The sequence below is a fragment of the Leuresthes tenuis genome, unplaced genomic scaffold, assembly GCF_036924035.1.
Source record: "Leuresthes tenuis unplaced genomic scaffold, fLeuTen1.0.hap1 SCAF_19, whole genome shotgun sequence".
NCBI lineage: Eukaryota > Metazoa > Chordata > Actinopteri > Atheriniformes > Atherinopsidae > Leuresthes > Leuresthes tenuis.
Window position 1 is genome coordinate 19,579,521 of NW_027325373.1, and position 18,235 is coordinate 19,597,755.

At 41.7% G+C, this 18,235-nt stretch overlaps 1 protein-coding gene across 3 annotated transcripts in view; it reads right to left on the reverse strand.

The window, feature by feature from the left end:
• erbin (erbb2 interacting protein) overlaps positions 1-18,235 on the reverse strand; it is a 46,529-nt gene that overhangs the window by 20,784 nt on the left and 7,510 nt on the right. For 2 of the 3 annotated variants that reach the window (XM_072372499.1, XM_072372501.1), the window contains exons 2-6: positions 16,671-16,741; positions 3,101-3,295; positions 2,362-2,479; positions 779-857; positions 586-675 (exon numbers count right to left, since the gene is read on the reverse strand). In XM_072372499.1, coding sequence (XP_072228600.1) covers positions 586-675; positions 779-857; positions 2,362-2,479; positions 3,101-3,286 — 473 coding nt within the window. In that variant the 5' untranslated portion in view covers positions 3,287-3,295; positions 16,671-16,741. The remainder of the gene's footprint in view (positions 1-585; positions 676-778; positions 858-2,361; positions 2,480-3,100; positions 3,296-16,670; positions 16,742-18,235) is intronic. The other variant, XM_072372500.1, reaches the window with a different exon arrangement.

Genomic DNA, 18,235 nt, shown 5'->3' on the forward strand with positions numbered 1-18,235 from the left:
AGCGACTTTGGCTGCACAACACGCCATTAACCAAGCAGTGTGCGTACGCACAGCAGTTACATCACAGGACGTGCAACGTTAAGTACGCCAAGTAGAAGTTGTAACACATCATGTTCTCTTTTTCCATGACTGGTCCACCTGAGAGAGCCGTCTCATAAAACACAACCTGCTCTGACAGAAGGGCTCTTGGATACACAGAGATTAATCTTAAAATATTTGCACTAAACACAGAGTTGGCAGCTGGTGAGCAACCACAGCCACGGTGTTCTCCGCTGGTTTGAAGCCTTGAGTTCTGCTTTTGATTGGAAGCAAGAAGTGACCAGAGAGTTACACTTGAAAGCTGATAAACATACATATACAGTTTTTTCAGATGGAAAACAAGCACACTGATAAGGAGGAGTGTTTACATTTCTATCACAAATGTCTTCACATGTCGCAATAATGTAAAATACTGCGAATTCTGATATCCTGCCAGCCCCAAGCCATACAATACATTAGCTTAAAACAACAAGGTCTGCGTGGATGGTTGGTGTTTGAGCTTTTGGGGGCAAAATTCCACCTGATAAGACTGGAGAACAAACTGACCTGCCAAAGCTGGCTGGTAAGAACTCCAGGAAGGCATCGTTCAGGTAGAGCTGTGACAGACTCAGGAGCTGTGTGAACCCTTCTGGGAGCCTGACGACACAGAGGGAGAGAGCAAGAATCACATGAGTCAGACAAAAATCAGCTGCTGTGTCAGAAAAGGTGGCTCAGGAGCTACATGGAGAGGTTTACTCACTTGGATATGGGATTCACACTGGCTTCTACAATAGCTAGGACTTTGCAGTTCTTGATGTTTTCTGGAAACTCCTGGATACCTGGAAAATGTTCAGTTAAATTCAAAAATACTTTATTAAGCCCTGAAGGGAAATTATATTGCTACATTATAATATATTATCAAAGATAATGAAATGAATAAAGAAGCAAGCAGCTGTGAACATTCAGAAAGTTGAAATGTAGCCACAAGAGAGGTGTGGAAGAAACCTTCAGAGGCCGCCAGGCGTGGACTGGGGTGTTTTGGTAACTTAGCAACAACGCGGCTGCTGATGTCACACACAGCATTGTTCAAAGACGCTCATGTTTTTTGATCAAATCTTAAAGTCACTAATTCACATGAGATAGCTTAAAAGGACAACCACGACACGCCACCCACCGTCATATCTTAATCTGCTGAAACAAACAAACAAAACAAGAACTGATAAAAAGAAAGAAAAAAAGAGATGCAAGACCGAGTTGTGCGCTCAAAAGTGCACGAAGAGCGGCTCTGCACCGTTCGGCTCTCAACAACCACAGAAAGGAACACTCGCTGTGACGTAATAAAAGCGCAGGAAAGAAGAAAAAAAGAGAAAGACCGCTGAGAGATAGTCTGCAAGTTCTCACACGACTTCCACTGTTAAAACTACAAGAAAGAGGATGTCTCAAAGTTTGTTTCCTCCACTTTGTTTTGTGTCTACAACACTTAGGCTAAAGTGCTGTGTGTAGGAGGATAAGCCACTTATAATGTAAACATGGCACATGCATCTCTGGTTAAAGGAAGAAGAAGAAGAAGAAGAGAAAAGTCACAAGATTAATCTCGGCTGCTTCTGCACAGACTTATCTATGTTAGAACAAGCTTTCTTTAACCAAAGAACTCTCTACACAAGTTAAAGCTAAGTTACTGTCATGTTTGAACCACAACTCTTTGCATCAACAGCATGATATTCAAACGTGGGACGTTATCTCGTTCTGAATATCAGAATAAAGACGACCCCTGCTGTGAGAACTTCAAGTAAAAGACGTTAAACAGAATAATCGTTTAGCATCAAACGTCGGCTACTTCACTGCCTTTGATTCCAACTCAGTGAAACAAGATACTTTGAGTCGAGCAGCAATATGTATCGTCATGATCTGTGAGAACAGACTCAAAGAGACAACTGGTTGCTCTTTATCGCTGCTGTTGCACTGCATTGTGGAGACAGCCTCTGGTATACGGCATGCCTGGCTGGTGCATTCACATCAGCGGCTTTAAGTTCCATACCAAACTAAAGATGCTTTGCCACTTTACCACAGAAGAGATCCGATCTAAACATGGTATCTTTGCAGTTCTCCACTGGAAAGGTCTTGTTTGAAGTCCTTCATTGACAGATGTCAACGGCAGTCACAACAACGCACAGAAAACTAGGTCGATTACACATTTGAGCTCTCCAGGACAGACTGAACCGCAGCCAGTTTTCAGGTTTTAGGGACCTGAACTGTAGTTTCCCGCGACCCATTCAACCTCAGAGATGACACTCGAGAAAATAAAAGACACACAAAAACCAAACGAGGAGTTATTCTGCTTACTGTTTTTGCTGACATCAAGCTCCCTGAGATTGATGAGGTTTGCGATTGCTGCTGGCAACACTGTTAGGTCATTATCTGGCATGCTCAGTCGGTTGAGTAACTGGCAGTTAAACAGTTGCTGGTTGGAGAAGAAAAGAACAGTAAGTTCAAAATTATCTGCTCGAAAAATACACATTGCTAAATCAACTTCCAATGTCCAACATAAGCAGGGTAACGAGGTTATTTTGATGAAATACCTATGAAGGATCTGACATGAACCTCCAGGCTTATGATAAAATATTCTACAAGATGTTCTTTGGTCACAACAGCAGCCGTTGTATTGACAGGCTGAGGACATCACACAATGTACCCATTCATAGGTTATGTGACTGTACTGATAATATTTAAACTCCTGAAAATAACTGATATGTACAAAATATAATGCTTCTGCTGAGGGGATCCGTCCTCTCTCTCTTTATAGTTAAACTTATTTGATCTATATTATTTCATATGGCCTCCTCAATCTTTTATAATTGTTTATTTCTGTATTTGTATTACTCTACCGGCTATAAGGAAGGGCAAAAGGAAAAAATTGCCTTTTATAAGGATTCTTTAGCACATGGCAAATCCTTCTCTTTTCACATGGACTGGCCTGATTTTGGCTACTTTTTCTGTATTTGGGAAAGTGGCGTAATTGAAAAGCCAAAAAGAATAAATCATTCGAAAATAAAGGTTCCATCAATGACAATGTGCGTCTTACTTTGGGCAGTTCCTCGATCTGGTTGGCATCGAGGAAAAGTTCCTGCAGGGTCTTCTCAAAGCTAAAGATCTCCTTAGGAACAGTCTCCAGGCTGCAGTGGGAGTAGTCCAGCAATGTTACCGTCTCCTCCTCACCCCGCAAGCAGCGGCACGGCACCAGGCGAACAAACAAGCTCCGCTTGGACATCCTCAGGCACTGCAGAGGGAAACCAGAGAGATAAGCATGAAGAAGAGGCTGTCAGCATATGCATGGCACCACTTTAATATGTTCATTTTAAGTGTCTGGACTAAATTCTTTCTCGCAGCCCTACTGTGTAACGTGACTTTTTCCCCACATTTGATCTTTTCAGATGATCCTCATGTGGAAGAAGAGAACTCGTTAAATTTGCTTCCTTGGAACAGAAGATGATCAGAGGTGTCCACGAGACGAGCACAAGTACAGGGACTCGAGCGTCGATTAGGACGCAACAATAAGCTACTATCTAACTCGAAAAGAGCGGGTTACGAAACGTCAAGGAGCGGAGAGTTGCGGTCAAAAACTCCTGTTTACCGTCTTTTCCCTGCAAATTTAATTTGTTTTTCCAAATAACTTGAAAAGATTCAACAGTACACACATCAGACTCATACATTACATCATAAGGTCCAGCAGTCATGCCTGAGCACATCCAAAAAAAAACACGGATACTTCAACAAAGAGTCATATCAATATTTGTCTACTAATTTCTGATAAATACTGAATGACATATCACAGAAGTAGCGATAGGAGTGGCAAATTTCTTCTCAACCGCAATTCAGTTTCTCCCAGTGTCCTCAGGAACAGCCAACTGACTACTTTCTGTTTACTCTTGCTGGAACTCGTGGTGCACGGGTAGTAGATATCTCATAAACATGCGTTTCCTGGAAAGCTGTAGGAGCCTTCTTATCCCAGTCAACAATGGTGTTGTGTAAGTAAACTGTCATTATGTGGAAAAATATACAAGTCTGACAAATACTGGGAGGGAATTCTCCTTTGATGCGGCAACTCTCTCATTTTTAGGATACGAAACCTTAAAAATATATGTGAAATGTAGGATCCAGTCGAAAGGACATCGCAGTGTTACAATTATATCGGTGGATCTACAACAGCCCTGTGGCACTTGAGTAGAAGGACCTCTCAAAGCAGGCATGAGCTGCATCCTGCATACTCATTTGTATGGAGTCTTTCAATCTGCAATCAAATTTGCATTTTAAAAACACCGATCAGGGACAATGAGTGACCATTCAGCAAAAATAGAGCCTGAATTAAACCACTGACAAATTCAAACAGGCAAATACGCACTTCCTGTGCTGATTTTCGACTTAATGTCAAAGAAAGTACAGGGAGGGAGTTTCATTTTTGGTTCCCATTTCTACATTTCTTGTAAGGGTGGTGGGGTTCAGCACATTTGGGTTGAAGCAGAGAACCTATGCCAAGAATCGGATTGTATTTTGGAAATCCTCCTCCCCGAGGAGGTTTTTCTTTGTACAAGAATGAAATAAAGTGATACACAAGCCAGTAAATCTGGTTGAGAAGCAATTTAAAAGGTGAAGGGCATGGGTGTATGGAAATATATATTTTTATAGCTTGAGAGTGGGGTCAAGACAGAGTACAGTAAACACTGGGGAATGTGCTCTGGTCAACAGAGGCTTTGTTCTTTGGAGCATGTAGAGAATGTGACTTTTCCTCTCCCTGTCTTAATCTGAGTGCCGCCACAGCACATAATCTTCATGCATACTCCATTCGCTGTGCATGTCGACTGCCCAATTTACCAAATTTTCTATGAAATCTGGTAGATTGAGTACGACTGTTTTGTTTTGGTCTTTGGAAGAAATGCTTGTCCTGGACAGTGTGCAGAGGAGTCGATTTTCTTAGGTAATCAAATGTGATCCATTTGCCTACCACCACATTTGTTGTGCTGACAAAGAGATGGAGGGGGGGGGGGGGGGGGGCAAACCAGTACTTCTTGATTATATAATAGAGAAGTTTTTCAGGAGAACCCTTCAAATCTGTCATAAGTTTTCCGAACGAGAAACAGTCAGCAGTTCCTCCATCTCCAACTAATTATTAATGGGTGCATGTATGCACACACCCACACTGGTGAGGTATTTTGCCTCCCACATAATCTCTGCCTCCAATGCTATAGAAGCAGACAGCTCATGTATAAATATTCTGGTCTATCACCACAGAGAGCTTGGCTCAATTCACCCAGAGTAATGACAACTCAGCGTATGGATGACGCAGGCTATGCTGAGTGGGTGGAGGGGGAGGGGGGGGGAGACACTGACAGAGGAGGGTGCGACATGGTTTAACGCAGAAAGCGGGTAGCTGTGGGTTATCTTGAGGTATGCAAGAAAAGCAATGAATGAGAAAAAACAGAAGCTGTGGAAAAAGGCTGTGGGGTGAAATGTGTGCGGTTCCGAGGACCAACAGGCGAGCAGCAAGGTCGCATCAAAGATAAGAATGGATGTGTTGGACATGTTAAAACCTGCCCAATATCAACTAAGATCTGGAGCGTATGCTCTGAATGACTAGAAGTAGAAATATTTTAAAAATTGTGTTGCCTGAATTATAAATGAATGACTGGAACAATAAATAATGCTCCGGGCTGTGTGAGGCTCTACTTGGGAACTACATTGTCTTCTTTTATCAAACACTAACGTCGGCATGCTCTGCATAGCAATGCTAATTTGCTTTTGCTTAGCAGACAACATGTTTACCGTGTTTAGTTTAGCATTCTTTGCAAATTAGTGCTATGAACAAAGTCAGAGTCAGACTGGTGGGACTCGTAGTTTCTGGTATTTGGTTATGAACCAAGATGTTGGTCGGTGGTTAGAATTTTTTCTGAAATTTCTCTACACTCAACATCTGTGACACCATGCTTCTTATTTTTCACATGCTTGGCATATCTTGCCCCACATTACTTCACAGTCAACCAAAACTTCTAAAAATTCTTCTGAGGGACACATTTCTTTCAAGCCATGACCAAAGCAAGAAATGCACAGTTGAAAATAACAGACGTAAAATACAACATTTACTCCTGTTTGAGGAATTAATGCTGTGATTTTAAAGCTACAGCGTTTCCTCTAGAACTGCTCAGGCCTCGTGGCCTCTTGAAACCACTGCCAAGTACTCAAAAATTCCTTTAATGCCAAACATTTAACCATTTATCCATTAATTCAGTAATAAATTGACAAAAAATTAGGAAACAATTGTGGTTTCTGTTCCCAATTTAAAGAAGAAGATACGCATTTTATTTTCAGTTCTGTGTGAGTTTCTACAGAGTTCTGGTGTAGTTTATAGTAGCCTAAGAGAGACGGGAAAGGAATTGGATGAAGATGTTCCTCGTTATGTTACTGTAATTACAACAAAAGCTTCCCAACAGACGTTAGAATATGTTCAATACCCAAGATTAACATATATCAGCCCAAAACATCTGTGAGTCATCCCAAAGTATCTGAATCTGGGGTCAGTGGTGAGGAGAAAGATGGAACACAATCTCTGATCAAAATATTAGCGACTTTTTGAGAGCAATTTCTATTTCTGTTAGCTAATTTAGCTAGTTAATCTGCTTCATGTAATCCAGATATCCATGTACAATTTTCTGAACATCTACTGGTTAAAAGGACCCAAAAGGCAGAGTCCCCAGATTCAGGGTTGAGATCCCCATAAGAAAGACAGTAATGCTACGCTCTTGTTCCCGACAGCAAAAATACGGAATATTGCTTCTTCGTTACAGCAATAAAATGACGCAAATGCTCAAGCAAGCTGCTAGTGAAGCTAAGTGAGGTTCATGTATCTGCTACATCCTTTATAGAACATAGTTGATGGTGGTTTTACACTTTTTTAAACAACTTTTTACTACAAGAGAGTTTCCCTACATGGAAAAGAAAAGAGAGAAGAACTGCAATTCCCATGCTTGCCATCTACCGCTAACCCCAAAAGTAATCTGGAAGGCAGCACACTAATGAGAAGCGCACAGCCCACAACATAGATAGGCTTATCCACTGACCTACATGTTGCAGGAATGATGACAGACTACACTCACCCAGCTTTAGTCCAGCGGGAGCTTCTGACTTCCGAAACTAAGAAAATTCAAGACATGCTACAAAGATTCCAGACAAGTTAAGCTCTCTGCGGATTTTTCCTTCTTAGCCTACTTCTATAAGCAAAATATCATCATGCATGTAAGTGCTGATAGCAGCAAAACTGTTGAAAGCTTTAAAAAAAAAAAAAAAAACAGGGAGTGACTTTATGCCAACAGTGACTGTATTTGTTCATAAATTTTAAAAAGAAAAAAAAATGTGTGGGAATGTGCCAGTTGTGACCATGTGACTTTGCAGCCAGGCGGTGAGCTCTGTGGCTTCCTCTGTGCAACAGTGAATGAAACAGTCCAGAGGGCAGGCCAATCCCAGATTCCTACTTTATTCTTCTACTTCTACTTCCAACCAGGAAACCACTTTCCTCTTACAACCCTCTCCCTGCAACCTAAGAGCTCCCTGGGTCAACGCTGGTGCCACAGAGATTACGGCCAAGGATCGGCTCTCACACCCACAAATGTCATGTATGACACACACAGCTGAGCTCAGCTATTATATTCATATGTAAACAGCAGCAGACTGATTCAAAACACAAAGAGCGACGCAGAAAGCTCGGTCTACAGTGAATTCTAACAGATGCTATGGTATAATGAATACTTTCCATTTCATGCTCTACAGATTACTGAAGCTGGAAGAATGCGTGTTGGGTTCAAAGTGAGTGTTTTCTAAACAGTCTCCGCTTTTATTGTGAAACTCTCCTTCCAATTTATGCTTTGTCAACCTCATTAAGCTGTTAAAAGTCCTTCGTGGAACATCTGGCAGGCACAGAATGGACGGGGATATGGAACATAAGCGCACAGGTATCCAATGCAAACACAGGATGCGCTGCTGTGTGCGTCTGAATCTTCGAGTGGGTCACGGGTTAAGCGGAAGCACAAGTGCAGCGTTTGACAGTAGCAAGCAGCTTGTGTTATTTATAGGACTCGTCTGGTTGATATGGCTGAATGTGATTAGTTCAGGCGAGCTCTTACTTTATGAAAACAGCTTTTGAACCAGATTGCGGTGCACTGTTACAGGTTTGCCGAGCCACAGCTGAAATTTTTACATTAGAGATTACTGCAACAGAGACAGAGCAGGCGGGGCGGGAAAAGGACACACGGCAGCCTCCAGGCTCTGTGGTGTTGCTTCTGTCTGAAGGAAGAGGAAAGAAAAAGCCACTTCCTCAATGTAGGGCAGAGCGCCAACAGGCGTTTGCTCTTACTCTTTCTACAATGCAGCTTCAGCTACCTTTTAAAGTCGACACCGATCCATGTTCATTTCAACATAAACACACACTGCTGCGGAATGCAACTTCAGGTTTGCAGAGGAAACTGTCTGTATGTGGTTTCCATTACCAGGGACCTTCAACTGTCCTCAGATATGTTGTCTTCAGACGCGGTACCGACATCCTGGCTGATCGGATCTGAAGTCCACAGCGCTAAATACAGGTTAGAGCGCACTGCGGACGCACTGAAGACTCATTCAGATGTAGTCTGATGAGTCCTGGGGTACACTTAGCTGACGTGACTCCATGGAAGTGCAGGTTTTCTAAATGTTCTTCTTTTTGTAAAAAATGAAGAATAATTAAAAGAAAATGTCTTGCTTGTTTTTTGTTAATTTCTGCAGAAACTGAACAAAAGAGCCAGAACTCCACTCTATTGTTCCCAGGAGCAATATCTGGTGTGAACACCCTGGGCCTGAATCAGGTCCACTAACATAGCAAACTACACTCGCATGGATCATCATAACAGTAGGGTACATCACCCTGGCTGTGACTGGAGCTGTCTCACACATCAGCTCGTCACGCCCAGGTGTCTGGAACTGAAAATTTATTCATTGGTCGTATGCACGAGACATGTTCTAGTCATATTCTGTCTGTTCATGAGCAACAATGCATCCAACAGCCCAGTGGTATCCGCACCCACTGACTCATTATGGAAAAGAACAGCAAAAAAAATGTGTGTTCATCAGCACCACCTCTTTAAACAGCTGAGATGGGTGAAGTAAGCAAGTGGAAAGTAAGAAGGAAAGGAAGTGATATCGAAAGGAAGAAGCTGGAGGAACGTTTAGCAACTAATGAGGTTAACTGGCGGCAAGTCAGTAGCACGATTGGGCATAAAAAGAATAAAAAAAGAGCACCTGAAAGGTATTTTTAAGGTTCTGGAGCATTCAGACGATGTCTTTTTCAGAAAAGGCCCGGCATATTTGAGCAAGACCATGTTAAACAACATACTGCATCTATTATAACAGCGTGGCTTCGTAGTGGAAGAGTGTGGACTGACCAACCTTTTGTCTACATTTTACACAGCATGACACACGTTGCATCGTTATCACAAGTGGCATCTCTGCATTTGTGAGCTGAGAGCTCTGCTCCATGCAGCATTTTCACAGGGCAGCAGTCAATGGGACAACACCAACACTCAGCTGGCTGAACAGCTGTGTAAACTGGTTAGTAAGTGGTGGACAAAACCAATGTAGAGCTGTGCTGAGCCAAGTTTCAAACAAAATGTTGTGTGGAAGTTCAGTCCAGCGCACCACTCACTCAAATATCCTCAAGCACATAGTTTAGGTGCAGATAAGACGTTTTTGCAGTCACGCTGAAGGAAAGGAATGTCTCTTTTCACAGGAGTACAGTACAGCAACTCATTAACAGCATTACATTCAACTCCGGCTGGCACAACAGAAGCGCTGCTTCTCAATAATGCAGCGGGCTGTAGGGTTAAAACAGCAGTGCAGCAGCCAAGACACTCAAAGGCATGTTTGAATGCTCCATACTGTCAAAACAAGACATGAAACAGCTGCTTATATGCATGTCTGTTGTTTCTTTTCCCTTTTTCTTTTGTAAGATATGCTTTAAAACCGCTTGCGATCAAAGCATGAATTTCCCTCAAAGTAGGACTGAATTGTACCAAAGAAGAAATCCGTGTAACGATGGCTGAGAATACAGCTGAAACGGGTAGAAAGACGAGCCTGTTTTTTAGTATCGCTCGCAGGGAGTGCGGCCGAGTGAAACCTGAAGTTCCAGTTTTGCTCTCCCCTTGGTATTAGTTCTCACCAGTGAGTTCTGGTCTCAGTGGTCTTGTGTCGCTTCAGGAAACAAAACCATGATTGTTTTCTTTGAAATCGTGTTGAAATGAGTTGAAGTAATCTGATCTTTGGGGAAGATGCTGTAAAAAGCTCTTTGTCAATGCTCTACTCTGAACAGACTGGCTCTGCAAGAATACACCCAGCATGAGTGGAGATGTTTTTGTCCACTTCGCTTTCATCTGCTACTTATTCCCAATTTTTTTTAAATAAAAGGTCAAAACAGCCCATTACTCTTCCTGAACCTGCCATGGCTGCAGAGGACCGAGGGATTTATCAGTTACTTTCTCTCTGCGGGACAAAAAAATGCAATCTTTCAGTAGCATCATAAAACATCCAGCAGATCATACTAATACAAAACGCAATGTTTATAGGAAAACAAAGGAAATCACATGTAGCCAGTAATGGCAGAGGAAAACATTTCCAGCCACCACCTACTTCATCCATTCCAACAATACCCAGTATTGACTATCAACACAGTATGTTTAAAGAACAAGCCCTCCCACATGCTACCCGCCCCAATCCCATTTGGTCTGAATTCTGATGCTTGCTGGGGGTAAATGAGGCTTTGCATTTGTCTCACAAATGTATCCCCAGTTGTTTCATGGGACGTAAAAATGAAAAAAAAACACTGGCAGCTGCAGCTGTAGCTGTATCTGGCGCTTTGTGGGTCATCTTGTCCTCATTATATTGTAGGTTTATGTACGATTTACTGGTTTGTTAAAATAAAAGGCATGACACAAGGTAGATGTAAGAGTTCTTTTGATAAAAATTGAACTGGCAGAAATTCGACACATTTATAAAGTCTGTTCACTGGCTTGCTGTTACAACAGTGGTACATACATGGGACCTCATCTCATTAGGTTAAAAGGAATAGGTTCCAGCTAAACTCCTCCTGGGTTATCATGTCCAAGTTAAACCAACTCAAGTTTCAGAGGGATCGGTTTTATTCTTCCCTCTACACCGGCAGCGTGGCTCAGAGTGGAGCGGATAAAGATCCTGAAACCAGGACATCTTCATTTAATATCCCTTTGAGATGTTTGAGATGGCCATTATAATTACTCTAATGAATACTTCCCGTGTTATCTTTAGACACGGATGGGACCGAGGCAAATGAAGGCAGACTCATTTTAACTTAATTTGTTCAGGCCTTTGCATCTCTGAGGTTATAGAGATGTCATTTACTCCCCGGAGACTGACGCAAACTTGGCAAAGGGTAACTCTTCTTTCAAAGGTTGTCTACCCTACCACGAGTGGGTTCATTAATAGGCATGTTTATCTTCTGTCCTTCCGTGCAAGCAGCTGATAGTCTGCACTGTAATTCACGTAGCTCTGAAATGTCAGTATGTGGAAAATATGTAAAAGAGTCTCGGTATTTCAACCAGCACTGGATTGCAAACGTAATGCTGACATAATTAAATGACAACTACGTATTATCGTTTTTCCATCTAACTCATTAGGACCCGAGGCGCTCTCAATACAAAGGAAACACTATGCTTATGTTTTGCATCGGGCCTTTAAGGATTAGGAAAAAGATCATTCTTTTAACATGGAAGTCTATCTTGCAATATTTCTCTCAATAATGCGATATAAACCAGGTCCCACAACAGTTTGTACTCAATGGCTCCTGCATGTAGAGATGAATTCTAAAATTCTACATTGGAAATTTTCTTTTGTTTTACGTTATATGTAAAAAAAAAAAAAGATGAAATAGTGTAACAATGTGCTAATTCCACATCTACTTCTGATTTTTTTTATGATTAATGCTACAATCTACCACGTGATGTGACGCAGATGTGACTTTGCCCTTTTATTTCATGAATGGACTGGTTAGAACGTCATAAGCTAAAAAAGAAAAGCTGTTCTACATCGACACACACATCTGATCTATGACGTTCTAACCAGTCCATTCATGAAATAAATCACATTTGTTCCAGAGCCTGTACCTCTGTGAGGGTGTTTCTCAACCCCACTTCAGCTGTGCATGAAAGTTTTAATATAATAAACTAAAAGATTACAGGGCTGTGTGGCGATGCAACAAGAGAAACTCATCCATCCTTATAAAGATCCATTAAAGAGCTCCCCATGGTAAGAATTTTTTTTGCTTAGCCAACATCATTAAGTCATCACTGCTGGGTGAAATATGCAGGATCTGCGATCAGAACATTATTCACAGCTGGTTTTTTGACTACCTGTTTTTTTTCCCCCCCTCTGAAAGCCACTTCCTGCAGAAAGAAGCCTTCTGCTGACATGTGCAGCATGAAAGCAATCTATGAGGAGTTCACCACAGTTGTGATTTGACAACTCACCTCTCAATTTATATGCCAATGCAAAGGATGTTTTTTACATTTCCAGCATAAAAGCAGAATGTTAACAGGTGAGAATCTTTTGCAAATACCTTGCCTTAATAAATTTGTCTCGCCTGATGAAATCAAAGCACGTCAGAATACATAACACTCTAGTTTGAGCTGCAGTTCAAAGTAAATTCCAGAGACACAGCTGAAAACAAGCAACTCCAATGTATATAGCCTAGCAGAATATGTTGAGTAGGACTTGATGAATAATTTCCCCTGCACGATATTACCATTGCTAATTAGGAGAACACTACGAGGAGAAAAGTCATTTTCAGTGACAAGGGTTAGCAGATAGAGAGGTGCTTCAAAGCCTGCCTTTGTAAATGAGGCAGCAGCTTCATTAACTTTAAGCAGACAGTCACTGAGCATTTTCCCTTACTCTCGCTTCCTTTCCCTTACTGCCTGATGCCACGTTTCCACAATCTTAACCATATCTAAGCGCTTTCACTCGCAGAACTGTATGCAGGTTGGGCAGAAGAACGACAACAGGATGGACGGGTCTGCTGCTGACAAACCGAAATATTTGCATAAATGTTGCACCACCTGAACCTGCCAACTGTCACTTCAAACACTCTTTTCACACTGAAGGTATCCTCATCAACACCTGACCTTATAAAAGTAAGGGAGAATCCTCGTTATTACTTCAGTCTCCTGAGAAAAACATCCCTCTTATGTTAGGGTCCAAAGTATGAACAAAATCCAGCTAATTCTAACCCTCTGGGACTCATTTCCTCACATAAACTCATACGAGCTGCATGTTTCTCATGGTTCGTGGATATTTTAGATTATAAAACTACTCTAAAAAAGTAGAAGCTTAGCTAACAAAGCAATAATCAATTGTGTTTACATGAAAGGAAGGAAGAAAAGGAAGCTAACCACTACCAGTACAGTGGTGCTGATGGTCTTAACTGATTCACTTTGAGTTTCCAGTGCTTCCAAACAGCTCAATACTGATCTCAATGGAGACAGTGCCCTGCAACAACGATAAGCCAATGCACGAGGGACAGGGCAGCTGACAACAACGCCTCCTTACAACCTGTGAAAACAATAACACGTCTTCCTGATGCAAGTATTGTGACCGTTTGGACTATGACGCAGCACAGACACACAGCAGTGTCTCAGTGAGAAGTGCACAGCGACAGGATGTCGTGCACAGCAGCTCTCACACAGAGGACTGCAAAGCTGCTAAATTCCTAATGCACACTTTTCCCCAGGTTAAATGATTTTCTATCAAAATCTGATGAAACCTCCTTGCTGCAAAACATCCCGTGGCAACGGTAATAATACAACAAAGCGTTTGGGTTCGGTAGGTTTGGCTTTGACGTCGTCGAGCGCGTCATCTGTTCAATTCCAAGATCTGTCACATGACATCTTGAATGCATGCAGCCACCATTTCCTACCGGCTCATTTTGAACCATGCCGTACTTGATAAACAGAGTACTACAGTAGTGCAAGTACAAGTACTAAAGAGCAAAGCTGCTCAGATTGTTTTGAACTCATTTATCTTCAACAGAGCTGGAGGGAGATCTGCTTGTGGTCGAGGCCAAGAAGTGCTTTAAATTTGCATGCCAGACAGGGAAGGAAAAGCTCATCAAAATCATTACAGTATACAGTTTACTTCTACTTTAAATGATACTGAAGAAATTGAGGAAGTCTTCCTGAGTCCATTTACAACTGAATCAAACTGATGTTGCCGTTCTCTTTGAAAACATGACCGAAGGCTGATGCTTCCCCAGTAAACGGAGAAATTGGACAGTGTATCTGACACTGCCGCTCGTCTCTGTACGTTTGTCCATGTGAGCAAGAAAGATAAAGCGGATGAGATACAATTCGCCAACTCTCAATAGCCAGGTCAGACGCATTCAGGTCAGAGCCACGCATCCGTGTAGATAACTGCCACATTTTAATAGTTTGCATTCTGCGGGACATAAAGACGGAAAACATTTCTCCTAATGACTTGCTTAAGTCCCAAAGTTTGCTCATTAAATGCCATTTTGAAAGAGAAAAAAAAAAAGAAATCTCTGAATTAGATCATGAGAAATGAGTCCATTTTCTCTCAGAGAAGAAGTGAATGTTATTTGCCCGTTTAAGGATTATGCAGAGCAATAAAATACAGCTAAGAAAAATCAAAGTTTCCATCCGAAAGTAGTGTTGAAAACTCTGAGCTGAGAGTCAACCAAAATAATTAGATTAATTAGACCGAGTCTTTTTCACGTCATCTTCACTATAAACAATCTCTGCTTAAAAAGAGCTTTTTGTGTGCAGTCGCTGAACAATATTTGACCGCCACGATCATATATATATATATATATATAAAAAGATATATATATATATATATATATATATATATATATATATATATATATAAGATATATATAAAGATCTGATGATCTAACAATATACACGGATGGGACCAGGTCAATGCAGAATGTATCTTTATTTGTAGATGTAGGAGCCAGTCAATACAAACTGCAGTGGGACCTGGTTTTTATAGTGCCACTGGCACCATCCGCATGCATGGGAAATCTATAAGATGCTCCGATAAGATACTGGAGAGCGAGGGTAGTTAATTAAATCTGTGGATCACACGTTGCAGCTGTTGAGGTCGATTAACTCTTGTCTTAAGACACCCAAGTATGAAAAGTTTGCCTTGAACAGATGATGCAGATGAAGCTGGCAGGGTTGGGTTAGAGGAGCACATGTCAACGTCACGCTTCAAGCAAACTCTCTTCTCTGGAAAGTTAGTGAGATGAATAAGAAGCTGGAGGAATTTTAATTTAAGAAAAATAAATGGTGCGATGGTTACAATCCCACAAACATCCAGTACTAGGAAGTCTTACAGCAGAAGAATTTTTGCCTTGAAGGATCATTCTGGAGAACTCTCATCATCATGGGATAAATGTCTCCTTGGGAACGGTTAGTGCTTTACAAACTGATAGTTTGTATCAGGCCTCGGTGCTCAAAGTGTGCTCACATCATCATTATGTAGTTATACGCCCCTGATGCTCTCCCCCGTGTAACTTTGTGACCCCATTATTGAAATTAAGACCGGTTTGATGGCTTCAGACTAGATCCTTGTATTAAGCTAATGAAAAGCCTTTCACTGATACAAACAAAGAGACTATGAGTTATGGGCAAAGTAGTCAAACAAGTAATTGTTGTACTTAAGACAAAGCAGAATGCCTCAGTTTTGAAAGGGAAACTTTTCCGCATCCATAAAGCAAAGAAAGACGTTGTTGTTAATAATTTGTGGAAGGGTGGTCTTCTGTCCTATGAAACCATGATTAATCCATCCAAAATTCAGGCTGGGATTCAAGAAGGCTCTGAAACTGAACACTCTCGCATATCTCGACCGGCCATGGCTTATTTTGTGCCCAACAGTCACATAAAAAGCAGTTTGACAGGGTTTCACTGAGCAGCAGCTGAGATTTTTTTTCTGAACACATAAACGCCAAAATAGGGACACCTCAAAGTGACTCGCTGACAAGGCTGCCAAACCAACGTGGCATCCAGCACTGAAAGTGAGTGTTAGTCTTTGCTACTACAACTGTAACAGCTGCCCAACTGAAGAAACATCATACATGTAAGGTGAGCTGAGGAAGTGGTGATGCTGTAGCCAGAAGCAGTCTGCACAATATTAGAGCTGCTTTCTGACCTTTTAATGAAATATGATACCGATTGCACACAGAGCTAGTTTGGCAGGTGTATCGTGTGGTTTGGCCTCCAGGAAAACAGGGTGGAGCATTTCTTGTTGTTTCTTGTTAAGAGTTGGGCTAATGTTTGACTTGACATCACTTCCATGAGGGGAAAACAGGCCAAACACGCACACACAGGCTTCATGGCACATTCAAATCTAACCTCAGAAACCCAACCCAACAATCCAGACAACCTCTCTCTGACATATCTGATGCATTAGCATTAGCATTAGCCTTAAAACTGAGCTAATCAGCAGACTGTAGCGTGGAGTTCTACTTCTAATAAATCAAACTTAACAAAATGAGTTCTACCAGTCTGAAATGATCGGTTTCCTTTACTTACCTTGTCATTTATGACTCAAGCGCCTGGCCCCAGTGGATGGCTGATGATAGATCCAACAACAATTTGCTTATCTAACCAAAAAAAAAAAAAAGATAAAAACACAACATAAGAAATAATAACAAATCAAAATGTCCACCTCATTTAGACCCATTTGAAAGATGTGCTTTTTGTGCACCGATAAAACATTTTGTTGCGTTTTATAACACTGAATGCAGCCCCCCCCCCCACATTGATGTTATCGCCGTAGTGAACAACTCAATCGTCTGTGAAATATCACAACATCCAAGATTAATCATTGTTTCGTAGTAAGAAAAGAAGCTCATCCCTGTTGGATCATGGAAGTGCCTTGTAAAAGCTGATGGAAACGCGCCAAAAAAATCCAAACTGATTGAGCTCGTTAAGAATGCATGTTTCCTGGCACATGCTAAGCAGTCAAATTTAGGTCAACAGAACCTCTTTTCTGTGTCACGTTAAGTTAAGCTTCAAGCTCGTTAAGGGCTGACTGTGAAAGTGTGGCAGCTAATGTTTGATGGGAGAAATTGATTCATTAACTCGAGCTGCTGGACGGACCAGGAAGTTTCCCCATTCACCTGTTCATTTCCACCAGATCTCAGTAAATTTCATAATGCCTGAACATATTCTGAGCAGCCAACACTTTTGGGTGCACTGACAACACGTTAAAATCTCCCAACGTTAAACCCACTCGTCTTCAAGCAGAAAAACAAGAACCGTAACAAGAAGCAGCGCAACGTGAGCGTGATTATCAGGTCTGAGCACAACACAACGGCATTGTCTGTGCATGCCCAGAAAAGCATTAGCCCTGCCAGCTGATCTGAGAAGAAAAAACAAACCGGAGCCAGCTAAAAAGATAGGATCGTCCCTCCTCTGTCCTCATCGAGAACAACAGAGCTATACAGCAGGGAAGAGAGGAGGGAAAGACATGGCGAAAGAGGGGAGGAGGAAGACAGAAAGGAGGAGAAAGTTTGACTTATTCATTGCGACCTCCCAATCAGCTGCGAACACATTGGACTGCACTGTCACCCATTAGTTTCTGCCCCACTTCCTCTGGGGTGCCTTTATCCTCATCACGTCTATTTGGATGGTGACTCTAACTGAACAAAAGTTCTCTCCATCATAAAAGAGACGCTTCAATTTTAAACGGGGGGGTGTCAGAGGAGGGATGGGGGTGGTTACGCTGCATTTCTCTCTTCTTTGCAGCTACTTGCCTTTTGATTTAGTGCCATTCTGAGAAACCAAAAGCGGCTGTGAGAAGGAAATCACCTGAAAGCTTGTTTACATCAACCCCTCAAATGAGGAAGTACTTTGTCCTGTGAACAAAAAGATGTGTTCCGAGTCTAAAAATCAAGATGTATCAGATTGGGAAGAATTTTCATCTGTGCACACGTTTATCATAATCCTTCCTGCACGCTGTCGCCCTAAACCGACATTCATTCTGAATTCACAAGCTACAAATAACCAACGTGATCAAGACCGTGCTTCGCTAAAAATATCGGTGCTCCTCCAAGCTTCTTAACATAATAAATATACTCTTAAGTATTATGTTT